At 39.1% G+C, this 27621-nt stretch overlaps 1 protein-coding gene across 2 annotated transcripts in view; it reads left to right on the top strand.

Moving 5' to 3' along the window:
* The window catches only part of FBN1 (fibrillin 1), a 227174-nt gene that overhangs the window by 126687 nt on the left and 72866 nt on the right, over nt 1-27621 (top strand). For both annotated transcript variants that reach the window (XM_046652577.1, XM_046652578.1), the window contains exons 14-29: nt 1734-1859; nt 3780-3902; nt 7037-7159; nt 8237-8389; nt 12249-12302; nt 13931-14056; nt 17836-17961; nt 18522-18641; nt 18883-19020; nt 19884-19934; nt 21554-21679; nt 23964-24191; nt 25900-26025; nt 26143-26271; nt 27094-27219; nt 27322-27447. In XM_046652577.1, the coding sequence (XP_046508533.1) occupies nt 1734-1859; nt 3780-3902; nt 7037-7159; nt 8237-8389; nt 12249-12302; nt 13931-14056; nt 17836-17961; nt 18522-18641; nt 18883-19020; nt 19884-19934; nt 21554-21679; nt 23964-24191; nt 25900-26025; nt 26143-26271; nt 27094-27219; nt 27322-27447 (2001 nt within the window). The remainder of the gene's footprint in view (nt 1-1733; nt 1860-3779; nt 3903-7036; nt 7160-8236; nt 8390-12248; nt 12303-13930; nt 14057-17835; nt 17962-18521; nt 18642-18882; nt 19021-19883; nt 19935-21553; nt 21680-23963; nt 24192-25899; nt 26026-26142; nt 26272-27093; nt 27220-27321; nt 27448-27621) is intronic.

The raw sequence follows: 27621 nt of genomic DNA, 5'->3' as shown, positions 1-27621 counted from the left end.
TAGAAGGCTGCACTATTAGATAAGCAGATAGAAGAGATCGTTGAGAGCACTCAGCTGGGGCAAGGGCCAGCCACTGTAGATTCATGTTGTTTTCTTCAATCTGAGACTTAATTTATTAGAGACTGAGGATTCCCAAAAAGCTTCAAGCATTGTCTTTAAGGGTTGGTGCTAAGCTCATCCCAAACATAAGAAATTGATAACGTGCTCACAGTTTTGAGTAGATGAAAGCCACCACAGAATAGTCAGAAAGGCTGTATACTCAGCTGAGGAGAAGTACTTGATGGGCTGAATAGAAGGGGACAGAAGAGACAGAAACACAGTAGAGAACTTTGAATGCCCAGCTTTTAATTTATCTTGTGAGGCAGTGGGGAGCCCGATGGCATTCTGAAATTAGTGAGGAGAGAAAAAGCCGAACTCTTTATCCTGTTTATTTTATCCTTGGGCCTCAAAAGATTATAGAATCCTAAAAAAAAGTCTGCTCAAGAATATGTGGCTTTTACTATTTTTTGGAGTGTGGAGCAAGTCAGATTTTAGCAAGGATTAAGAAATAAATGAGAGAGAAAAAGATCGTAGGTTGTTGGCACAAAGATCAGACAGAAAAGGAGCCCAGACTGCCTCGGCTAGTCCAATGACTCGTGTGGAAACCGCTGCTGGATCTGCCCAGAAAGAAAGTGCGTCTGAGGGTCAACCACAAGACACCGTGCAGACGCAGGGAGACAGTCAGAATAACCGATATGCCGTGAAGGCACATTCTTGTCGTCCAGAGGATGTTTCGGATGCTTATACTCAGGCACATGTGGCCTCAGCTCTGCATGGATAGATCTGCTCACATCCAACTCCACACAGTTCTCTAGTCTCTGTCTTCTGGGGAATAAGCCCTGGCAAAGATTTTTTGCTATGTAGACAAGGCAGTTCGTGTTCCTCCTCTTTGATGTTCATCCAGGTATGTAGCCTAGAAGCTGAAAGGAACAGATAATCCAAAGTACCATGTTGTCCATTTTGGGTTAATTATTAATATTTAAATGAGAGATCAGATATAAGTTATTTGAGTTATTGTCATTTTTAACACTTCCCTAGCAAGCACTGTGGTTTATTTTGGCACAATATTAAATGCAATAGAAAAAAGGGAAAATACCCTCACAGTACCAGTATTTTATCTGGTAGATGGAATGCTCACAAAGTTATAAAAGAGACTAAGAACATGTAAACAAAAAAACCGTACTTGGACCAGAACTGCCATGAGGAAGGTAGACATTTCAGAGTCATATGATTGATGGTTTTCAGATGGAATTAAACTATTTTTTTTAAATAGCATTTCTGTTTTATTCTTCTGATATAGCTTTAAGATCTGCCTTTTCAAGCGTGTGTTGAAAGATTCCAGCCAAAGTTCGATATAAATAATGATATATACTGGCTTATTAAATTAGCTAGGAAAATGGTAAAGAAGAATCTGTTTTGTTTACAGAACAGAGATTTAAGGAGTTTATTAGAAATTACAGTTAGATTGAATGCTATTATGTTGGCTTTTTTTTCTGTCATATGTCTTGCAAACTCTAATTAGTAATCCCAAATCTCACATTATTTGATATCAAGTTTATTTTGAAGAATATTATTTAGTATGTAATTAAAACCCAACACTAAGATCACAAGTTTGGAGATGGAGGGAGAGAGAAAGAAAATAATTTTAAATGCCCTAAGTAAAGTCATTTTTTCTGTTTTAACTTTGATTTTAGACATTGATGAATGTTTGCAGAATGGCCGTATCTGCAATAACGGACGCTGCATCAACACAGATGGCAGTTTCCATTGTGTGTGTAATGCAGGCTTTCACGTTACACGGGATGGGAAGAACTGTGAAGGTAATAGCAGTCTGACAATAATAATAGTGTATTAATATTATTCCCCTCCTTCCATTGCAGTTTCAGTATCAGAAGTCTTTAATAAGACCAAGCCAAATATTGAGTGAAAGCTCAAAGTATCAAATATATTTCACATATTATTATCTGGGAGGCAAGCATAATTTTCAACCATATTTGTGCCTTTAATTCACATTTCTGAGAGTCCAATAACATTTCAAATACATGAGGAGAGCTTGCCATTTAAAGGTCACTGTGATGATGAAACTTTCGTAGCATAAATCGTTACTTCCTAATTTTATACAATCAGAATTTGCACTTTTTTTTCTTGAGGAAGATTAGCCCTGAGCTAACATCTGCCACCAATCCTCCCCTTTTTGCTGAGGAAGACTGGCCCTGAGCCAACATGCATGCCCATCTTCCTCTATTTTATATGGGATGCCTGCCACAGCATGGTTCGACAAGCGGTGTGCAGGCCGGTACCTGGGGCCCGACCCAGTGAACCCCAGGCCAACGAAGTGGAACGTGTAAACTTAACCACTGCGCCACCAGGCCAGCCCCAGAATTTGCACATTTTTATAAAAAATACAGCATCACTTAAATAGGATTAGGATTTTTTTATATTAGATTTTTTAAAAATAGAATTAGGTGTGTCCACCTAATCCTGTATATTCTTTAATCATTTGTAATCCTTGTGTTTATAGTGTCTGCCTAGTAATAAAATACTAGTAATGAGTATCAAAAATGTAAAATTTGTTGAGAGAAACATTGACTGTTGAGAGCCAGCCTTTTATTTTGCCTCTTGAATTAATCACCTCATTTTGAATTGGGCTGTTTCAAACATTTTGTCTTTTTCCCCTGCCATTTTTTCCTGAGTTGAAAATATGACAATTATTGATGAGTTTCCACTTCTTAGACCTTTAGCAAAAAATGAAGAATGTTTCTTATCGTCTTTCCCAACGTCTTTGGGAATGATCCCAAGAATCTATTCATACATTAAAAGAATTTCAAAATTGTTCTTAGAAACATTTTTGGCAGAATATTATCTCAGTGATTCAATTCAAAGACTCAATGCCAAAATTCTCAGTTGGGATAGAATCCTGTTAAAAAAAGAAAAAAAATCATAAATTACATTGGTCTGACTAAAGCCTGTAAGTGAAAACACATCATGTCTAGAAGAGCAGGGGCCTCCCAAGACAGCTGTAATATTACATAAAATAACATATTGATGAATTTAAAGGTCTGTCCCTGTGATCAAGGTCTCCTAAAGGTTAGCTGGCAGGGCTATAATCCGTAGTTAAGTCTTGCCTTTTAAAAATACATTTTTTCCCACTCCTATTTAAAATTGCTTCAAACGACAAGCTGTCCTCTGGTTTCCACTTTTTAAAGAATCAAGAAGTAGCCTAAATACCTTTCAAATTCCATCATTCTTAGTTTTGATTTTATTTTCAGTATATGAGAGGTAATATGATCTTTGAAGTAAATATAACCATTAGGCTGTTAACACACTTTTCAGTTTGTAAACTGCTGTTCCTAAAAAAGAGTCCTGATAGCTTTTATTGAGTTAACTTTCATAAATATGTATAAAATTATATGTAATTTTATATGAATTTCATATATATACATACATGTACATATTTATATATCTACATGTGCATACATGTATATGTGTATAGATATATGTCGTAAAATAAATTTAGCCCTATAGTTTGCACGCACATTCTCATCAAAAATTGAGAACTTGAGATAAATATTTCATATGGCCCCCTTTCTCTTTGTATGCTGTAACTTGGATGAAAATTAGCCTTAGGCTTTAATAACAAAAAAGAAATGTGGGGAAACAGAATTATATTCATTCAGGTTGGCTTCCTTTGTAAGCTTACTCTTCTGGTTGTAAGAAAATATATCTTTTGCATTTTTCAGATATGGATGAATGCAGCATAAGAAACATGTGCCTTAATGGAATGTGTATCAATGAAGATGGCAGTTTTAAATGTATTTGCAAACCTGGATTTCAGCTGGCATCAGATGGGCGTTATTGCAAAGGTTCGTGCTATAAAATTGTAAATCATATTCCTCACCTGCTTTTTCTCCTCTCTACCTTGCTTACAGGTACCACTTTTCCTTATTGAGTCTCCTCATTTAAAGTACCCCTAATTCTGGCTTAGGAAACCTGACTGGAACACCTTCTTAAGTCCAGCAATCCAGAGAGCAACAGTTTATACCCAGAAGACTGTTTTTATTACAAAAAGAGTGTTTGGGGTCTTCTGAAAGGGGCCTGAAAGGCTATGTAGAAAATGAAAGGCTACCAATTGGTCTACCAACAGATGTGAACATCTTTTTAAATAAGCTGAGTTCTCTCTCTCCCTTGCAGTTGGGGAATAATGACAGGCTTCTTAATGGCTGTCATTTGCCACCTCTTACATCTTCACCTGGACAGAATATTGTAGCCTTTTATTGTAGTGATCTCTTCTTCATAATATCCTTCAGATATCATAAGAAACAGGAAATTTTTCATGGACAGTTTATTTAGACTTCATCAAGTCACATAAGCAAAAAGGGAAACAAGACTAGGCAGAAGAAATAAATGGACCAAGAGCCATTGTTTAGCTTGGTAGCTTTTGAAATAATCTCATCACTCCAGGTATTGAAGCAAAAATGAAGATTTTTGTTTGTGCTGTTGAACATTGGGGTCCTCAGAAAAGTCATCAGAGATAAATCTGTGGTTAATGCCTCTTGCTTTATGTAGCCAGGGATAAGTGATTATTGTACTTGGGTCCAAGATCTGAGTTGGAACCAGACTTCTCTAGCAACCTCATACTCAAAACAGGTCCAGGAAATCTGCTAAAACACTGCACTCAATGCCTTCTGCTCATAGTTTCAGGCACAGAAGTATGGAACATCAGGCTATTCAAGACTGAGAAAGCAGGATGGTCTTGTGGTGCCTCTTCTCTGAGTGCCCCCAGTGGACAGCTTTGGTAAAGGGGTTATGGAAGAAAACTTTGTATTAAGCCTTTGGCAAGATGTGCATTTTCCCTGGGCTTAAAAGAACTTGTAGCCTTCGGTTGTTTACCTGCATTCTCTATGACCTTCCCATCAACGGCTCTTAATATTGTGCAAATCTGCCTTCATAGGAAGAGAAAACATTTGAGTTTTTCAAATTTGAAGTAGGAAATTGAGCCTTGTGCTGGGAGGAACTTACAGTTGGGAAGACAAGATTAACACTTGGAAATATTCTAAAATGTAAGAAAGCATACAACAAAGTGCCAAATTGTGCAGATTAAGTGTTGTATGAGTAAAAAAGAAGGGGGAAGGGAATGATTGCTGGAATATTTGGAATTAGGCTTCCAAACAAAATAACAGAAGGAAACGTGAAAGCCCCTTTGTGAGCAGACCTTTTGGGAGAACACATATTCCTCCTACCTATCCACAGGGCACTTTCAGTGCCAATGGGCTGCTGGTGACCCAGGCTGCAGCCTCTCAGCATTAAGTGTGGCTGATAGATAATGCTGATGTAACTATTTCAGAAGACATTGTGACCTCATAGATGAAACTAGGTTTTGCAACTGTTTACAACCAGTGAAATAGTATCTTATCAATAAATGGTTGTCCCATTCATTTGAAAGTACCTGATGACTTGAAAGGTTTGTTCTGATTTTAGCATTCTGGTTTACGAGTCAGAGCTAGAGAAAGAGAAAGAGAGGAGGAGAGAGGGAGAATGCTCCATATTCTTACCTATGTCTCGTTTTTACTGGTGTATAGACAACATGGAATACACACACTGTAATAAGAATAAAGGAAGAAGAAAGAAAGAAAGAAATCCCATGTATGCTGAATTTCTTCTTTTCTATAATTTTTCTTTTGACATCATGGGATAAGATTTTCACTGAGCACTTAGGAGCCCACAGAGATGGGACTGTTCAAAGCTGAATAAACAATGCTAATTTAATCTCTACAATTAAATAGTCTGATGAACAGCATGGGGTCCCTAATCACTCTCTGAAAGTTGAGGCCGTTCACTTTGAGCAATGCCCTCTGCGTCTATGTTACATCTCTGTCCCCAGTAAAAAGCCTTTGTGTTACTTTTCAGGCTGTAGTCACCACTGTTTCACTGTAGATCTCAAGTTAGACATAAAGGTGACACAAGTAACTGAACCAATTTAAGTTCATGTATTTAAATATAACTGCTGTTTCAAAATACAATCTGTACACGGAATCTTGGACCATCTGAGGATATTTTGTGCCAAACAACACAAGCTAAGTAAAACACAGAGGTGTTTCAGTCTCAATTTGCCTTTTTAAGGTCAGAAGAAAGGAAATAGTCACATACACTAGTTGTATATTATAAAAGGAGTTGTTATAAAATGACTTGCTGCTAAGTGTTATATGTTTTCCAAAACTCAATTTTGATACAGTTTCTACTTCCCCATATTAAGGAGGGAAAAAAAATCTCTGCTCTTATTAGTATGTGTCCAATAAAGTCTTTTACCAGACCTCCCTAACTATACGCGTATGATACTATAAAATATTTGTAATGCTGAAGAAAGATTTTTCTTTGCTGGGTTCCAGTTGCTTACAGTGCTGTTGTTGGCCAGGAATGGTCATCAAAATCGTCTATGTTCATTTTGTGTTCCTTTTCTATGGCATTCCACCAAGGCTTTAGTTCTGTGTCTCTTAATGTCATGCTAATTGTCCCAGAGAGCAAAGGCATGGGTGATACTGGAATGGACACCAGTCTGGGGTATTGGATGCCAAAAGGAAAAGCTTTCTGCCCAGGTCAAAATTGCAGTTTATTATCAAGCTGGGTTTCTGGCAGTCCTGGAAGAACTGCCATGTGAAACATTACACAAGACCCTTTGTCTTTTATCTGTCACTTTCCTCCTTCTTCTGATTCTGTTTTTGCCTTTGTGATTCTTATTTTGGATAAAAAATTTCTCAGGATAATATTATTAAAATAGCTTTCTATGGGAAAGAAATAAACTCAGACAGTTTATCTCTCTCAATTTTTGTTACTGTTCTCTTACAGAGAAATGAAAATGCATTTCATTGAGCTTTTATTATTGATGCTATATGTAATTTTCCATATTCCCCATTTTCAAATGTTGTAACAGAATTGTAAACGTGTTACAGTTTCAGATAAAAGTCACCTCATTTTTAATAAGTGCTCTTCCCCACCACAGATATTAATGAGTGTGAAACACCTGGAATCTGTATGAACGGGCGCTGCGTCAACACTGACGGCTCCTACAGATGTGAATGCTTTCCTGGACTGGCCGTGGGTCTGGATGGACGTGTGTGTGTTGGTAAGATTAAGCCATGACTAGATGTGTGATAGATCCACCCTCTGTCAGTCAGTAAAACCCGCCAGTAACAAATGCACTCTACCATAGCAGACCTGATATAATTAATATTTGTGGAGCAAGAAGACAACAGGATCAGTTCTCTTCTTGCATAAGTTGGATAGTAATTTATAGGATAGAAAGTTGAACTGAGATAAGTGAAAACCAAGGGAATCCCCACCTCTCCTTCCCTGTTTTCTTTCCGAATCATGTAGTTTTCCTCAATTTTCTCCAACCCTCCTTTGTTGATAATGGTCTTTGAAATTGGCCTGAATATGCTCATTATCTCATGGCGAACATTTTCATAGAGAATTAATGTCCAAAGGAAAGTATAGAATGCAAGGGAGGATATGCATGATCAAGAAACTTACATGATAATAGTTTTATGTGGCTTTATAAGGAGTTTGAGGTTTGTTGAGAAATAGATACAAATTTTATCCAAATTGTTTTTAAGAAAGGTAGTCAGTATCCTTTTGAATTGGGAGAGGATTGGGCATAGCTGGAAATCTCCTCCCTGGTGGTAAAGATGACACTGTTTAGTTAACCAACATCTACAGATGTAGATAATGAACCTTTTACAGATTAAACTTCCTCCTTTATAAAAGTACGCATAATTCAGACATTCAATCATTGCACATTTATGTTAAGGTAGACCACATTACTAATGAAGATCTTATTTATCACGGAGTGAGATTCAACAGTCATCCATCATTCATTCAACGTTTATTACATGCCTGCTCTGTACAGGCCTGGGGAAGACAAAAATGAATGAGATATAATCCCAGCACTTAAGGGCTTTGCAGTTGGGTCAACCACGATAGTCCCTAGAAAACTGAAAAAGTCTGGTCATTGGTTTCCAGTGCTTGGAAGCTGAATGTGCTTTACTTTGTTTTTTCTTTTCTATTCAGACCTAATACCAGAGGCATTGTCTGTGAGTTAGAACAGGGACAATGGATAAATAAAGACAGCTTCAACTTTGACCTGGAGGGTTCTCATCTGTTTGAAGCGATAGTGTGATGACAGATGTTTCTTCCTGTTTAGACACACACATGCGGAGCACGTGCTATGGTGGATACAAAAGAGGCCAGTGTGTCAAACCCTTGTTTGGTGCTGTTACTAAGTCTGAATGCTGTTGCGCCAACACCGAATATGCATTTGGGGAACCTTGCCAGCCGTGTCCTGCACAGAATTCAGGTATGTAGTATCATGAAGATGCCCTCATACTGATAGCCTTCTGCCACGGTCTGCATTTATGGAAGTCACAGAGAAAGATTACATTGTGCTTTCCAGGTACATCATGTACCTTCCCAGGGTCTTGGCAGGGGCTAGTCAGAGTCTGATCACGCATTACTCACTAATCCTAACAGTCATTTGGAATAGGCAGTGCACTTGTGCCTCCCATCTGAGCTCCTCCACCTCAATAATATTCGTGCACTTTGGAATACATGCAGCTTGCCTTGTTTTCTAAAGTAGTTTCACAGTGCTTGCATTTTGCAGGAACTATTATAGAAGCAGAATTTTACACAGTGCAAAAGTAAATAATTTTCAGGTTACCTGAATATTTCCAGCTTTTTTCCAAAAGGCCATTTCTGAGCTTTGTTCAAATCCCTCATGTTGATTTAGGGGTGCTTTTCCTAAATGATTTTATTCAACCCTAGGGAAAAAGTATTTTTCTCAATTTGAAGTGACATGGCACAGTGAAAAGAAAATCAGTTGGTCAGTCACAATTCTGCTCCCCAGCCACAGGCAGACAAATTACTTAATTGGAGGGTTTAGGTCTTTGTGGATTTTTGTTTATTTAGGAATTTTTCTCACCTGCTTTCAAAAGGATTTGAGATGGCTTACATTAGTAAACAGAATTATGAAATAGAATAATATGGAGAAGGGATCCTTAGTTTTCTCCTCTACAAAATGAGTTTCTTAGGTAATCCAGAAGATCCTTTCCAATTATAAATTATTTCTACTGGTAAGGCAAAAATAGTTTGTTGAAATTAAAGCAATAGACTGTCAGCATTTGAACGTAATTTTAAGGTAGCTTGGCAGTTGACTTCTAATGTCTTAAAATAGAGTTAAACCTGGGGCTGGCCCCGTGGCCGAGTGGTTAAGTTCGCGCGCTCTGCTGCAGGCAGCCCAGTGTTTCGTTGGTTCGAATCCTGGGCGCGGACATGGCACTGCTCATCGAACCACACTGAGGCAGCGTCCCACATGCCACAACTAGAAGGACCCACAACGAAGAAGATACAACTATGTACCGGGGGGGCTTTGGGGAGAAAAAGGAAAAAATAAAATCTTTAAAAAAAAAAAAAATAGAGTTAAACCTAATATATAAACCATGTAGTTCTGATTGGTTGGTTTCATCTAAGAGTCAGTCAGTTCATTTCTAGTCTAGATACAATCAATGAAAGACTAACTCACAATTTTTAAACATTTGTCATTTTGAAAATGATAATGTTGGAAATTACAGAGTTAGAAATTAAAATAGATTATGAGAAATTAGTGAAAGTTCAATGGAAGACTTTAAAAGAAATGAGGGATGCCAATTAAAGAAAGAAAACTTTATTCTGGCTGATTACTTCACCCAGTGAATAATATACAAATGATCATTTTATATATGATTACCAATCAGTTAAAGATGTGTTTATATACTTGGATTACATTGTGTACAAATATAATTTTATCCAACAAAATTACTTCCATGTAGCTTTATAGTCGTATATTATTAATATCAGCCTTTTGTATGTTACTTTAGCTTTCCAAATTACATTTCTTACATACTTTGAATTTACAGGATAGATAGGTATCTTGAAAACCAGTGCACAAGAGTATAGATGATTTCTTCTCCTATTGAATGAGTGGAGGAGCCAAAACTTAGAATCCAGGACCCTTGGTGCATACAGTTCTTTGTTTTTACCTTTTCCTTTGGACCAAGTATATCCCCAAAGAATTCTTATGATACATAGGAAAATGAAGAGGGCTTATAAAAAGATGACCAAAAGAGACCAGATTACTTTAAGCAGTAAAGCTGAAAGAGAGTTAAACTGAGGCCCAATTTCACTCGCTTCTGTTTATACTTGAATGAATTTGCACAGAAGAGGTTCACATGTGGAAGTGGTTTCATTCGGTTTGGTTTCTTCACCTCTTTAGTTGAAAATACCAAATCATGAGGGAACTGAATGTAGGATTTCCTTCGTTTCTGGAGAGAGGGGGGATTTTTAAAGGTACTGAAAATATCCAGAGGAATATCTTTAGTCAGTTTATGAAAAACTCCAACCCTGCAACATCTAAAGCTCATCTTTGTGCTCTGGAAGTCAAGCAAGCTACTATGAAGCTATTTCTCACTGGCTGCTGAGCATTCTTCCTCACAGAAAATCAGTCTGTTAAATTCATGGAAGTGTAATTATTAGGAATTTTCTCATCTATTCCCATACCACTGTCTCCATGGCACAACCCTGAGTTAGCTCGGCAACACCTATCATTGATTAAGTACCTGAGCTGTGCCTGGCATTGTGCCGAGCACTTTACATGTCCTGTCATTAAATCCACAGAACCACCATGTGGGTTGGGTGTCATTATCTCCACTTTATCAAAGAGGAAGCTAACAGAGGGGAAGGGCTTGTTCCCAAGACCCCCAGCAATAAGCATTGTCATCAGCATTCAAACTCATGCTGATCTGAATTCACTACAAAGAATAGTCTAGTATGAGATCCTGCCCAAATGGAAAAGAGTGATGACAATAATTTGCCCGCACTCAGGCCAAGCATCAGCTAATTTAGCACTAACTGTAAAAGTGCCTTTTATAAAACTGGCATGATTTTTTTTTCCTGTTTTATTACTTACAGTATTTCATGAATGTTTTAATTAATTGCTGACATGAGAGAATAAAGATGTATTTCTTTTTGCTCCCAGTTCCTGCCTTTCAAACACACAATGACAGACACCTTCCTATTTGTTCCTATTCTGGCCCCTTTTAAGATGATTAAAAAATTAAGAGATTTCATCACTTTTCTAAATGTACATTTGCTAGAAGGCACAGGCTCTGAAGGCACCAACTTTAATATTTTTGTCTCTATAACTCATTTGCATCCACTGTCATCAGGAATACAGTTTTCTAGTATGCAAAAGTATAGTATTGCTTCAGCTGTGAGCTGCAGATGACCCCTGTAAAAAGGCCCATCTCTAGGATCCAGTTCTCTTGCCACTTACGCACAAATGATTTGCATTTGGCCACGAGACTCTGTGGTTGTCAGAAACCAGGGGCAACTAAGGGGACACTGTAGTTTCTTTTCCTTGGATAAAGTGTGTTTCCAGTTCATTCTCCATTTTCATCATTCACTCATATTCATCTAAATATTGTTGGATTGTATATAAAACATTCTATCAATTTTAAGAAATAGAAATCTGATTCCATCACAGCTTGGTAACGTATCCAATATACCTCAGTTTCTTCAATAAGATCTCACAATTTTAACATTATGCAATATTTTCCTGATGGACCTATTATATAGAGTGAGTCTAGTATCCTGATGAAATTAACTCTAAAAATACATTTCAGTGCAAGCATAGATACTCTTTTTTTTTGTGAGTGGAGGCTGGAGAATTTGCAGAGAGAAATGAGAAAACATTAAGAACTTGATTGTACTAAAAAAAAAAAAAAACAGCTCTCACTAGGAACAAAATTAATCCCAAGACGGTGGGAGAAAGTTTTATTAACAGTTAAGAAACCACATTTTAACAGGCACATTTCACTGTAAGTGTAAAGTGTTCCCTGGTGAACCAAATCGAGTTATAGGAAAAACACCTTTTCCGAAACTGCTTTGCACAAGGAGTTGCTGTAACTTGCCTGTGTCCTTAAAAGTGGTTTTTCTCAGAGATGCGGAGCCTTTTAAATGGGAGCCTGGTGTAATGGTGACCCCCCTGGGAGATGCCTCCTTTTCCGTTACCACTTTATTTCAGTTCCACTCACTTTGGAGGAAATTATGTGTGTAAAGCTAAGGGCAGGATTGACCTGTTGTGCAAACAAGGGAATCATTTACTATCTGTTAATTTATTGCAGCGGAATATCAGGCACTGTGCAGCAGTGGGCCAGGAATGACGTCAGCAGGCAGTGGTAAGGACTTATTTTGAAATTTACTACCTTGAGCGTGTGCAGAGGCAGCACTGGACATTCCTGTGGGTTTCCAGTTGGCCCCTTTACACCAGTCTGGTCTGACCCACTCTCTGGCCATCACTGCATGATGTACTTGGGTTGGCTAGAATCCTCCAATGGCAGAGCAACTATGGCACAGTGGGTCCTGGGATTGCTGGATGTGGGTGTGGGGCTTGATACTGAAGGGTTGGGTGCTGTCCCAGGGCGGTTGATGGAGGACTGTGGATGAGATGCAATGAGTGTGGCTGCTCGTTCACGAGAAGCGGCAGCCTGGGCCTCCTTTGGATCTTCCACTGTCAAGTGCAATTCAGGATTATGAGCTCAATTGAACTGCTATCCATCTACATTTTGCACAACTTCTTAACTCTAAGTCATTATCAGTGCTCAGTCATTGTAAGATGGCAATTGGGAGCCATCTTATATTTTGTAGCAAGCAGTGACAGCAATGAATTGAGCTGGCAGAGAATGAAATATTTAAGTGTAGGAGTTAGAACTAGAAAAATATCAGTGCCATAAAAGGAATTAAAGTTAAAAGGGAGAATTGGAACAAGTGTAAAAATAAGTGACAAGAAAGAGGAAGGGTTTATATTTTGTTAATATAAAACAAAATGATTTGATTCAGGAGAGTTCTGAAAAAAGGTGGACTGGCTGAATTGATTGTCAGTTCATTCAACTTGATTGATTTCATTCTTATGTGTGGATGAAGATGGGGAGGAGATATTTGAAGGAGTAAAGAAGGAAAGTAAGGAAATTTATGATGGATGAGGAGTTAGTGAGGAATAAGTAAGTTGTAATAGGGACCTAGAAAAGGAAAAAAAAGTCAACCCTGATTTAGAGAAGAACCAGGCACCAAGATTTGAGACTAGCTATTCTCTGATTGTCATTGTGCATCGCGCTTGACTATTAGAGCTCCCCTCAGTCTATGAGAGCACAGAAGAGGGAGAGGCCAGCCTCATCTGGGCAGAGTAGCAGAGGCTTTTCCAGAGCAGGTGGTGTTTGAAGGGGTTTCACATCGATGCATGGGCCCACTCCAGACATGCCCAGCATAGAGTGAAGAGAGTGTTATAAGTTCACAGAAGAGTGAGAAGTTTAAAGTGAGTAAACAGAGTTCATATTTTAATTTAATCTTGAGGATATTCTTGAACCTACAGGAGTTTGAACCATGACGATGACACAATCGTCTTGTTTTTAGGTTAAGTCTGGTGGCAGTGTGGAAAGTAGATTGAAGAGGGATGGACTGGTACAGGGAGACCAGCTATAGGGACTCGGGCTCTGCAGTTGATCCACTTTTCCATCTTGATGTTTGGACAAGGAGAAGTCCAGGAGACTTCCTTCAATTTGACTAAGGATTGGTAATTTTGTAGTTCCAGCTCAGATGCCAAGTTCCTCCCAGGGACTGATGGAAGGAAGATCTCACCCAGAATATCTTGTAGTGAGAAAAAGGGATCAAGCTTTCTCATCAAAGTGAAACTTTTTTTTTTTACGAGGTCTTAAGGTCATTACATTTCTTGCAATGTTATTTTTTTTGACAGTTCATTTGATGTTTACTTTAGAAAGTTAATGATTTTTAACTTCTTTTTGTGGTGCAGATATAAATGAATGTGCATTGGATCCTGATATTTGCCCAAATGGAATTTGCGAAAATCTCCGTGGGACCTACAAATGTATATGCAATTCAGGATATGAAGTAGATTCAACTGGGAAAAACTGTGTTGGTAAGAAGTGTCTTCTGTTTTCTAGGACATTTCATGCATCATGCATTCCTTCCTTTGATGCTCAAAAGGGAGCTGCCCTTGAGTAGCTTAAAGGACTGGGCAAGTGGATGCTCTACACTTTGAGTGTCAGCGTGGCACATACATGTCTTGATTAAAATTTGCAGAGCTGAATCTTGACAATTTATGCGTGTATTCATCTATCATATTCACTTCGTAAAAGAGAAGCTCCTTAGACGTATAAAAAGTAAAGATTGTGAGCCATTCTCATGTGGCTACAAAGGCATCCCTATTTTTTATCAGGACACAACTCTTGATAAAACCAACTCTCTCCTAACCACTTACTAGATTTAATCAGAGAAAACTCAGTTTATTTTCAGTAATAGCTGTTCTCTAATAACACCATTTTTGATGCTCTAACAATCCTTAATGAAGGTATCAGCCAATAACTAAGTAAATCCTTAGGTTTGGAAGAAAATGGTCAATGTGGGCACCAGTATTTTTTCTTCATCTTTTTCCAGTTGCCTAGACTAGTTTTCTGAAATGTATTGTCCGTTCTGTAGTGTAGTGGCATACTACCTCAAGTTTCCTAAAGTTGGGCTTCTAAAACTGGAAGATTCATACTTGTGGGAATTTACCAGAGTGTAGCAAAACCAAAATGTAAGATGGTGCGTCTTTTGATTTGGAGGCAAAACACATTTTATGTCAAAGCAAGCATACTTTCATGGAGTAAGATGAAAATTAATAGGCTTTACAATAGAAAGGGGGCTTCAAATATATTTTTACTTTCTGAAAGCCATTTAGGGATTAGAGGTGGGAGCTTACCCTCTTCTGCCATTAGTCATATTTTAGTGGTAGAATTTGAAAAGTACTGCTGTAAGGTGGTCAGTCTTTGGAACATGTAATAATTCAGAGATGCTGAAGATTGAAATAAACACGAATGTCCTACTTTTCATTCTTTCAACATATAGTCTAGCAAGTATCAACTACTTGTTGGGTGCTGGACTTAGCTATCTCCCATCCAGCCATTAGAGAGTCGTCATATGTTCTGACCCAAGAAAAGAAAGTTCCTTCCCCTATATGTCCCCAGGTATCAAGCCACTTTATCATGGTCCTTTACTTTACCGTTTGAAGTCCTCTGGTGTTGGGGAGCTTGCTGAAATAGTTGGATGTCTCCCAAGAAACTTGTTGCTTTTGATTGGACAAGTGACACCTTATCTTATAAAAGGAATCGGATTAAATTATATCATATAGAACTTTACTCCCTTGGACAAGGAAAAATGGCCATATCAATGGAATATTTTTTAAAAATTTATAATACTATATTGAACTATTAAAAAAATGACCATCTCTGAAATATCCGTAAGTTGTCCCCTGACCTCTCATCATTGTACACATCTTTCCAGAGCTCCTCCAGCCTAATTGTCTATTTCTGACTCCTTCAGAAATCCTTGTACCACAAAAGGGTACAGGGTTCTCTACAGTTCTTTTAATCTATTACAAAGGCCTTCATTCAAATTCAACTTTTTTATACTTGGCCATTTCTTCTTTTTCCTTTCTTTTTTATCATACTTCCTCCTCCTACAAAATTCTGTGTTTATATTAACACTCTGATATGAGTATTACAACAATGTGGGCAGCTTTACTTGGTGACACACGGTGAAGGTCTAGTCTCTATCTCTGTACAAATGGAGAAAAGGGAGTGGATTCCAGAGACAGTGAGGTGAAGTGGGAAGTTAACTTCAGACATCTTATAATAAGCCCTCAATGTCTTTGCCCCTCTGGCTCTGTGTGCACCTCTCTGAGTTATTTCTATAGGTCTCCTGTGCTCACACTCTCTAACATTCTCTTCTTCTTTACTATACTGTCACTATTTTTTGTAAATAATTTTTACTTTTGGTCTTCTGTTTAACCACTTGAAGAGAACATGGTAAGGATACTGCGCCTCTTGTACAATGTACAGTTCTCTAATTTTGCAGGTTGAACCAGAGTTGCACACGTAATAGCTGCCTTTTTTGTTAGGGCTACTGACAATTGTCATTATGGGCAAGGTAGAAATATCAGTTATTTTGGAAAAAGTGGAAATCTTACTCTGAATCTTTTCACCTGCTTTCCTTCTTAATATGTAGCGGTTACACACACATAAAAAGAACTAACAGTAAAGCAAAGCATCATCTGCCCCCATTTAAATCAGCTTTCATCTGAGTTTCAGGCTAAACCAGTGCCTAAGAAAACAGAGCATGGAAGCAGGTCAGGGGAGCTACAATCTTATCACAGAACTCTCTTCTTTCGACTACAGGTTTCTTTTTCTCCCCCTAACTTTTATTGCTGGCCCAAGCCTCGCCTGGCCTTCTTTGTGGTCTACATTGACTTTTGAGAAATGAATTTTTCCTCTCTCACGCCCTTAACATCAGGGCCCCTTTTTAGGGTACAGTTGTTATTTGAGTACACGTGGTCCTTTCAAAGTAGACTCAACTGAAAACAGGTTTTACTATTTCATTTTTCTACAAGAGCCTCTCTTCATTGGCAGACATGAAAAAATCATTATTTATTTGGGCTGGTCAGAAAGATACGGAGATGTTTTAGCTTCATCCAAAAATCCCCCCATGGGAAGCAAAAGGGAGAGATTGGGAGGCAGGAAGGATTCCTCCTTCAATGCTTTAGTATATGCTCCAAAGTTGAACCTGTTGGCCTCAGGTCAGAAGTATGTTCATATTTCAGAATATGCTCAGAGGTATGAAGTTAGGGATCAAAGACCCACTCCAGCCACTTCCCATACAGGACTCCAGAGACTGGCTGTTCTTATCTTAACCATCAATTCTCAATTTAAAGTTCCGGATTCTTCTGACATCATCAAAGCTTAAGAATTGCAATATTGACCCTTTGGAGAAGTGTTAGCTTTTTTTTGATGGAATTCTAAGCATGCTCTTTGCTCAGACAATAACATAACTTTGTACTCAATTTTCCCACATTTTAAGTGCTTTATAAGTATGTTGCTGATTTAAGTGTACTTACTTCTGTGAACCCCTTGCAGCTCTCCAGTGCTGAATTTGTGTCTCCCTTATGTTAGGGCTACCAGCCTGTCAAATGATAATCTAATCAGGATCTCTCAATGTGTAAAAAAAAATTCCTTGTGAATGTATAGCCTATTCTGTAGGCTGTGTGATGTAATTTAGCCCAAAGGGGTATAACAAACTGGGTAATTTCCACACTTCCTAAATTATCTAAGTCATACATATCTAAAAGTTAGATTTTTGCATCAGACAGGGCTATTATTCAGCTAAAAGCACGGACCTTTCCTTAGCTCTCTGAATCTCAAGTCTGAATTCCTTATGACAATAATATAATTCCTTAAATTATTCTAAGGAAGAAGCACCTATCCTGAAACTAACACAAATCAAAGATGGACCATACTCTTTAAATATTTACTAAGTTCCTTAAATCAATAGGATTAGTCCTTTGAATTCTGGCGCTATGAAACAATTATATAAAGTAAAGATGAATGATTTCCCGCAAATCCAGGTTTTCTTCCTGCTAAAGAAAAAAGTGAAATGAGTAATGTTTGATGACTTTAGACTTTGCAGACGTCTAGTATACATAATCAGGTCAAGCCTATATTCTCCTAAAATTAGGTAATTTAGACAAAAAGCAAAGGTACAAGAGTTTGCCTCTTTGCTTGAATTGATCATATCGTTATAACTTAAAAACCTAACCTAAGAAAGCAAAGAAGTTGTATGCAAGGGATGGGCTCTTTTAAAAGTTCCTTTTCATTGGTTTTCCAGATATTAATGAATGTGTATTAAACAGTCTACTTTGTGACAATGGACAATGTAGAAACACTCCGGGAAGTTTCGTGTGTACCTGCCCCAAGGGATTTATATACAAACCCGACCTAAAAACCTGTGAAGGTAAACTGCATTTTTGTTCTTCTACCATGTACTTTGCTGTCTTTTGGAAATGCCATTAGAAAACCATGAGGATAAATTACAGTCTCCTATTTTAGACAATTATGTTCCTTTAGTTGAGATTCTGTGACCCCAAATGGAACTTGTAAGCTACTGACAGTACTTGCCTGCGACTGGCATTTTACTTGCTGTTTATTTTACGTTTAAATGCCGTTTAAAAGTGTTGATTTTGCGTTTGTCTGCAATTGGCATTTTATTCGCCATCATTTAATATCTGAAGAAAATATTGCATATATGCTATTTGCGTTAGTAATTCAGAAGTCACACTTACATTTGCTCCAAATTTTCTGAATGAAAAGTTTCAGTCGTGTTTCAGATTCTGTACTGTAGAGATGCGCTCGATTCCTGTCTTTGGCATTCTATCTACTGTAGAAAAAAAGTCTATTTATGTCAGCTTCACAATCTAGTGAAGACTGCGGGGCAACAATTGAGGCCAAAGTTTAAATATTCATTCGTGCCCAGGGTTAGTTTTTAGCAGTAATATAGATCTGTTGTTGTTCCAGACATTGATGAATGTGAATCCAGTCCTTGCATTAACGGAGCCTGCAAGAACAGCCCGGGCTCTTTTATTTGTGAATGTACTTCTGAAAGTTCCTTGGATCCAACAAAAACCATCTGCATAGGTATTTATCTTTCTGAGAATGATTTTCTTATGTTTATCAATGCTGCTGTTTTATTTACTTATATATTTATTTAGTGTCCGCTTTTACTGCGGAAGAGTTTAAGTATGGATGAAAAAAATTAAAAATGATCATTGTTTCTTGTTTCATGATGCCATTCCTGCTGTAATTCCAGTGCACATCTTTGTATTTTTGGTATAGATTCTATTAAGTATCTATTAAATATCATTCTTCCACTCTGCAGAAACCACCAAGGGCACATGTTGGCAGACTATCATCGATGGACGGTGTGAGATCAACATCAATGGAGCCATCTTAAAGTCCCAGTGCTGTTCCTCCCTTGGTGCTGCCTGGGGAAGCCCATGTAGCAAATGCCAAGTTGGTAAGAGAAGCGGGTGCTGAGGCTCTTGTGCCCATTCCACTGATCATTTTTCTTAGAAAAGGGGAAGCCCAGTATTTATTCATTTAGGTTCATATGGGAATTTTAGAAGATTTAATTCTGATGACCTCAATGAAACATGTTGCTGAATAAGAAACCAAGAAGAGTGTCAAGGACAATCATTTTATGGGATTTGGTTAATTTATTGTTTTTATCAGCTCTTTGTAATGTGGTTAGCTGGTGGTGCTTTCCTGGAACAGCAATTCCTATTGGCTCTCTCAGGAACCTCATGATTGGGGGTCCCAAGATTTTTATAGGCGCAAATTTTCTTCCAAAACACCGATTGATGTAAAGGCACCAGTATTCATGACTAAATTTCTGAATCTGCTGTGAGGCTGAGGCTTGAGCGCCTTGCTGATGATTTTGTTGATTTGATGTTTGGGTATATAAATGTATGAATTTATAGAGTCTGAATGCTGCAGTGCATGAGACCTTCAAGGTTTGGATTTCGTTTTCCATATTTATGTTACAGAAATCCTGTAGGGCGATTCCTGTTTTAGGGCTAATAGCAAGAGAGAAATCTAGTCCATTTCCTTCTTAGTCATCACCTTAGCATGGTCTTTAGGGTACCTTTGGATCTCTTAGGATATCTCAGAGGAATTGTGCTTGATTCAGGAGACGTTTCATTCTTCTTCTTCATCTATGTAATCTCAGAAACACTTTCTTATCTCAGACTTATTCATAGCAACAAAATCTAATTCATGTTCCAGGTCCTTTTTCATGTTTCTTATACTATGTCATAACTACAAAGTCTGGATAGTGTTATCTCAAATTTGTTTTTTGGTTTTTGTTTATTTTTTTTACAGATCCCATATGTGGTAGAGGCTATTCAAGAATTAAAGGAACACAATGTGAAGGTATTTATGATTATTTATAAACCATAAATTTCTGTGTGCTGAAGAATGCTTGTGTTAACTTGGACTGGATCAAGCTGTCATGTAAGTTCACAGTGAGAAATATGCGGCAGAGAAAAAAAATAATGAGAAGTGCAAAACATAACAGATGTTAACGTTAGAAGCATATATATGCTATTGCCAGTGTCAGACCACTGTGGCCAAAGGACAGGGTGGCTGAAAATGTTTTAGGCTGACCATGTGTAGAGTGACTGTACTTTCGAAGTGCTATCCATCAGGAAGAGAAAAAAGGAAGCTTTTAATGAGGCTATACCATTTGTATTTTTCTTGGTTTGTCCTGGTTTTCTTGTTTCTTGTTTGTTTCTTGGTCACGGATGGTTTAGAAGGACCAACTCTATTGACTCGTTTTTGAAAGTGTGCATGGACTCTCTCCAGTTTGCTGTGATTCTTTCTCACGGAGTCCCAGATAGACATAGGTCAGGGTGACTAACACAACCTGACATGACACAGCAGCTGAAAAATTTTAAAAACATCAATTAGTCCCATATGTGGGATGAAATGAAGTTTTTTCCCTGCTCAAATAAAGAGGAACGCTACAACCCCCACCCAAGGTCTTGCTTTCCAAATGATGACTGAATCCTTTGGCCTTTCTCTGGTCCAGACCCACTGTTAATAACTTATCTGACCTCAGCAGCATATTTTGATGTACAAGTGGCCAGAACAACAACAAAAAAATCCCAGAAGGTAAATTTCCCCCTCCCCATTTATCTCTCTTGCAAGGAAAGATTTAGAATATTTTTTTTAACATCCCTGGCTTGGAAAGTTTCTTCTAAATAGAGACACAGTGTGTGAGTTTCTTAACTAACACTCCCCGTTTTTGGCATTGGCAAGTAAGTGCCTTTCTTTGGATTAACTTGATGGTGAATATTTTTCCAAATTAAGTGAACATACTGCTCTCCATTAAGCAAACTGGGAAGGACTGGGGCTGGTACATTTGAGAGACTTTGGGTGAATGCTGAATGAATGAACATGAGCATCTTTTGACGCTCCCCAACTCAAGCTGGGACCACCAACCCTTTGACAGGCCGTCCTGAGAACACTGCTGAGTTAGAACTAGTTATGGGAATGTCTCAGCACTTCTCAAAAGAGATTCCTTTGACTGGCCCCACGTATTCTTCAGTGGGATTTTTTTCTATGCTCACATTCAAGGTATTCCTTCTTTGCTAATTTGAAAGACCGAGTTTCTGTTTCTCTACTTACTTCCAGACATCTGGTCTCATAAAACTAATTATATGGCCTGTGGGGCCTTATCTGAGATGTCCACAGTACCCAGAGCTGTCCCCAAGAACTCATACCAGCTCTCTGTCACTGCAACTCAAAAATTACTCCCTGAGACCAATGGCAAAACTCTTATATCTTTGGTAGTTGGTGGCCTCAGTCTGGTTGCTATTCAAACATCCCAGAAATTCTACATGAGCTATTTGGAGGCACAGTAGTTTTGTGAATTTATCAGGTTCCAAATGGCCTTTTCTGTTGTGAGAATAATTATGACTCCATGAATGGAATAAAGTGGAATGATGTTGTACAGATATATTTACTTCATGCTTTTTTTTTCTTCATAGACATAGATGAATGTGAAGTGTTCCCGGGAGTATGCAAAAATGGCTTATGTATTAACTCTAAGGGATCATTTAAGTGTGAATGTCCCAGTGGAATGACTTTGGATGCTACAGGGAGGATCTGCTTAGGTAAATACTGAGCTCATTAAATTCTAATGAACAGTTTTTAAAGATTATTAAAAACTCACTTAACAAGATAGCTGAATATTTGGTTCTAAGTACAAACACCCCCCACCCCCATCCCCCGCAAATTTAGCTTTTCTGTTAGGATCTGTGGTGGTTTCCTTGACATATAGCCTTCCTGACTCAGCTCTTTGTTCACTCTTTATAAAAAGAATAGAGAACATGTTAGTGAAGAGAAACTTTAGTCCTTTATTGATATGTAACTATTCTTTAAATCACTACCATCACAGTTATTCCAGAGCTCTTAAATCTGCCCCCTAAATGTCATGGATTGTAGAGTACAAGGGGAATTCTGGTGAGAACATTTTCACTTAACTGGAAACTGTAGCCCATGCCTGCTAGGTATGTCATGCCATTGGCCAGAAGAACAGGTCCTTACCGGAAACTCTTGTGGGTATCAGGAGTGAAGAGCACCATAGTCCTGAAGAGTGAAACTGAGGGAGCCTAGGGCTGTTGTCACTCCCAGTCATGGTGGGATTCTCCATGCCAACTGCGAGAGCCCAAGTGACAATGATGAGGAAGAGACTGGACAAGAACCTTGAGTTCTTAGAAAGCTGCCTTGTGGACTCACAGTGGCAGCAAGTTTGAGATCACACAGTCGTACTTGTGGGGTCTGGCAGACTTATTCTGGTGTTACTGCTATGGCTTCTGACTGCCAGGAATATGTCCCTTGGATCGCTGGTTTCTGAGTCCATGACTCTGGAAATGATGCTCAGCCACATTGTGTATCTAAAACTGTATTATTACTCTGAAGAGCATCCTTAGTGAAGGACTACTCTAGGTGGTTAAAAGATTAGGATGTGGTTAACAGACTTGGATCACTTACAAATTAGAACTAGCAAACCTTTAAAAGTAGAACTTTATGGTTTATGATGTAAGCAATATGGAATAGAAAAGCTGGAATTCAAAGGTTAGAGTCTTTTTGTAGCTATAGATGTCAGTTAATCTCATTGAGTCTTAGCTTCTTTGTTTAGAAGGAATCAGCATTTAATGAGAACCTTCTTCCAAGTTCTCCAGTTGAAAGATGCTTCAATGTTTAATTAGGAATTCATTTAGGGGCCGGCCTGGTGGCACAGTGGTTAAGTTCGCACGTTCCGATTTGGTGGCCCGGGGTTCGCTGGTTCGGATCCCGGGTGCGGACATGGCATCGCTGGTCAGACCATGCTGTGGTAGGCGTCCCACATATAAAGTAGAGGAAGATGGGCATGGATGTTAGCTCAGGGCCAGTCTTCCTCAACAAAAAGAGGAGGATTGGCCACAGATGTTAGCTCAGGGCTAATCTTCCTCAAAAGAAAAAAAAAAGGAATTCGGTTAAAAAGTATCCATCTTGGGGCCTGCCCAGTGGCATAGTGGTTGGGTTCTCACACTCCGCTTCAGCAGCCCAGGGTTCGCAGGTTTGAATCTTGGGTGTGTACCTACACACCACTCGTCAAGCCAGGCTGTGGTGGCATCCCACATACAAAAAATAGAGGAAGATTGGCACAGATGTTAACTCGGGAACAATCTTCCTCACACACACACAAAAAGGTATCCATCTTAATATAGGCAACCTGAATGTAAACTTGCCCAGAAGGCTTCAGAAGTTTTCTACCAGTAAAGTAAGCTCAGGCTCCCATGTGTATCCAGAAGAATATGCACACAAGCACATGTTGAGTGAAAGACATACTTGAGAAGACGAGTGAATGGCTTTTCTTTGCTGTTTTTCCTCTCTAATCTCAAGTAGGGCAGTCCTCATTTCAGAGTTAACATTCCACCTCTCCAGAAATGAAGTGGATCCAAGGAAAAGGTGCTGGACTAGCTCAGATGTTCTCCAACAACAGAGACTGCAGTTTGATTTTCGCTAGAGAGGAGACGCCAAGATATCATGGAGTGCATGCAGTGGTAATAGTCACAGTCTGTACAGGGAGAAAACATCTCCCAAAAGAGCGTGGCAGGGTTCCTCAGAATATTGTCCTTATGTAGCAATATCAGAAGATGCCTAAAGTTGAAAAGAAACTTTCCACAAATAAGAGGTGCAAGTAAATATGAGCTGCCAAAGAGAAGAGAGTCTTTATTAGGCGAGAATATCCACCACAAAGCCTAAGGTCATTTTGAGGAAAAAATTGAATTCTAGTCAATAGGTATATAGTGAATTATTATGTGTATTGCACTTTGCCTAACACAACATTGGCAGTTTGGGGAAGTGCAAACAGCGTAGCTCTCCTCAGCCTCCCTCCGTTCCCTCTGGCAGATATCCGCCTGGAAACCTGCTTCCTGAGGTACGAGGACGAGGAGTGCACTCTGCCCATTGCTGGCCGCCACCGCATGGACGCCTGCTGCTGCTCTGTCGGGGCAGCCTGGGGTACTGAGGAATGTGAGGAGTGTCCTGTAAGAAACACACCTGAGTATGAGGAGCTCTGTCCCAGAGGACCTGGATTCGCCACAAAAGAAATTACAAACGGAAAGCCTTTCTTCAAAGGTACGGTGGTTTCAGTGGTCGACTGCTCTTCTTTGTAGATCCACAGGATGCATTTTTGGGAGCCCAGAGTTCTACTAACAGAATTACAATGAATAACATCCATGTGGTCAGCCCTTGATCATCTCAGTATGCATTCTTTGCTTTCTGAATCCTAAATAGCAAAATGTTCACCTATAACAGATTTTTATTTTTCTACATTTCAGGACTTCCTGAAATCACTTCCCTCCCCCATCGTCATTATTAATTGTTAAAGTAGATTTTAATATTATCCTAAGCTAAATGTAAATGAAAGGAAAACCTTTTTGGGAAATTTTTATGCCGTCTGCTAAAGCCGTTTGACACAATCTCTTGTCTGCTGACTTGAAGCATCTGTGCCACTGTGGTCCACCTGAGTGTGGACATTGAAGAGTGAATGGCGTGCGAAACCCAGTGGCAGGTCTTCTTTGTACAAATACAGCAAAATTAATTCCTGTGGCAGACACGCTCCAGCGGCTTAGGATATTTAAAATATTATTTTATTATGCTATAATCTAAAATCCATGTAAAAAATAAGAAGTTACAGATTTAACCTAATTCCAAAATTGAGTTAACTTTTTACATACGATACGGAACTTGTTTACTTCAGCGTATGGAAAAATCAGAATTGGTTACTCAGAATTCCAATTATTCAGAAAGGCCCAGCTTATGTTCCTGGTATAGTTTTGTGTTGGTTGCCCATTGTGTCTAGACCTAGTTATGATACTTCATAACTAAATCAACCTATAGAAATGGAAAATGAGTATATAAATATCACTTAATTATCTTTATATTAAAAAGTGTAGACCTGTTTTTCTACTGAGCATTTGGTCCTAGAAGCCCAGGGGGTTAAAATGGTACTGTCTAGAGAGACAGCTTCTAGAAGGCCCTCTTAAATGTCTCTTAAGTAAATTCAAAGGAGCTTGAATGATTTGCTTCCAAAGGCTGTGGCAATCCATTGCCACAGAGGGACTTCATGTCCTTCAGATTTAATCTGCCAGCTCTAGCTCTCATGACATTTTTTAGAAATGAACTTGTATTTCTTGAGCTTTAGGTCTTGCTTTGGAAAAGCTTCTGGAAGAGGAATCTCAGATCACATGTTACGTATGCACTCTTTTAGTATACAGGAAACTCTTCATTATATTAGTGAAACCTTAAAATTAATTGAGAAAATATTTTAAAACAGTAGACATTATTTAAGAAAATATTTTATGTAGTATCCATTGTTTGCAAATAATTAAACTATAAATGAAATCTTCGAAATTCTTATTTAGGTATATCCAAAACGAATAAGTGAATATCTCATTCCGCTATACACACAGTTAGTTGCTGTGAACAATATGTTCCAATCGTCTTCTACATGCTTTAAGTATAGACACTAGTGGTTTAGAATAGCTCTCGTTTATTCAGCAGAAGTTAAATGTTCAGTGTGTATCAGGCAGTGTGCTGGGCTCTAGAAGTCCGCATAAAGACACTCTTTACTTATCTAATAATGCGTTCTAAAATGTAGACGTTTAAAAGACTAGAAATGTTTACAAAGTCTTATTTCTCATGGATCATCACAGATTCTTTAAAATAGCTATTACCAAGGCCTTAAATCAAGACCTTCTAACTTCCTGGATTTAAATGGTGGGCATTGAGACCTCCCAATTGGTTGCTCATGAATTTTTTGTGTGTTTTATTTTTCTTGAAGATATCAATGAGTGCAAGATGATTCCCAGCCTCTGCACCCATGGCAAGTGCAGAAACACCATCGGCAGCTTTAAGTGCAGGTGTGACAGTGGCTTTGCTCTTGATTCTGAAGAAAGAAACTGCACAGGTCAGTGAAGGGGCTCACCTTGGAGAGACAATATAGATCTCTTCATCTGTAACATGTTGCCACAAGAATTAAAGCTGTCCTGATCCTCATTTGCTGCCACTTGCTGCTTTTGTGCAGACATTGATGAATGCCGCATATCTCCCGACCTCTGTGGCCGAGGCCAGTGCGTGAACACCCCAGGGGACTTTGAATGCAAGTGTGATGAAGGCTATGAAAGTGGGTTCATGATGATGAAGAACTGCATGGGTAAGTGTGTGACCATTTCATCAGCACAGGGAAGAAAGGATTCCAAGAAGCTTTGATGACTCATAGCCTATGTCCCAGGTTCTTCCTGCTCCACCAGTGCACTCGTCTCTTGACCAGTGAGTCAGGAATCTGTCTGTGGCAGAGGGAGACTGACATGTGGAAAGAATGAGGGAATTCATGCTGTGGGGTGGTAGCTGGCTCAGACACCAGTTATGGGTCCCTAAGAAGTAAGTTTAACACCTGGAATAGACACCCCAGGGGAGAGAGAACAATTCAAACGTAAGCCATTTTAGGGGTCACATTATAAAGTTTCTCTCCAACATTTCTGGCAAAGGAGATTGATTAAGGTGGATGCATTAGATCAAGTTCCCTAGAAACAAGCCTGAGATAGGGTTTTTATTTTGAGAGAGTGCTCTCAGGAGGAACCTGTAAGAAAGTGAGAGAAGCAGCTTAGGGCAGGGGAAGAAGAGAAGCCAAGAGTTCAGCTGCATTTCAGCCTTAACCTGATCCCACAGGGGACTTGGAGGGTGAATGGTGCCAGAGAGTTGTCCCACCTTGAGGCCAGGCGGCCAGGATATTATACTCTCATGTCAGTTCAGTCACTTATTGGCCATGGGCAGCCCACAGCATGGGAGGGAGGTTTAACCTCTCACCTCCCAGGTGTTTCTGAGTGAAGTGGACAGCAGTTCTCCGAGAAGGGAGCCTGTGAGCCATTCGCAGCCAGGACTCCCAGCAACTGGGTAATGAGTGCACTGGCCGGGTCATGGGGACCTGAGCAGGACACCACCAACATCTTCAGCACGGGTCATTTCCGTTTTGCAGATATCGATGAGTGTCAGAGAGATCCTCTCCTATGCCGAGGAGGCGTTTGCCTAAACACCGAGGGAAGTTACCGCTGTGAATGTCCTGCTGGTCATCAGCTGTCCCCCAACATCTCAGCATGTATAGGTAAGGAGGAAGTTCACTTACTTTTAGTCAGTTATTCGACCCACATCCTGCCAGAGTCAGAAGCTTATGGCTGGACGTTTGCTATTTCTGTTTTCTAAACAGACATCAACGAGTGTGAGCTGAGCGCGCACCTCTGCCCCCATGGCCGCTGTGTGAACCTCATCGGGAAGTATCAGTGCGCCTGCAACCCTGGCTATCATTCAACTCCTGACAGGCTGTTTTGTGTTGGTAAGTTCTATATATTATGTTATTTTATGTTTTATTTTATTCAGTCTCTTTCTAAAATACTCAAGCCATGTCCTCGGAGTTCTGTTTCCATCACTAGTTATTTTTACTTAATCTTTCTTGCTTTCCTGTAAGTAAAATTCTTCTCATGGTAGCTCATGCTTTATGGATCTCACC

Source organism: Equus quagga, chromosome 2 (assembly GCF_021613505.1).
Source record: "Equus quagga isolate Etosha38 chromosome 2, UCLA_HA_Equagga_1.0, whole genome shotgun sequence".
NCBI lineage: Eukaryota > Metazoa > Chordata > Mammalia > Perissodactyla > Equidae > Equus > Equus quagga.
The sequence above is the reverse complement of the archived record's forward strand: the minus strand, read 5'-3'. Positions and strand labels throughout refer to the sequence as shown.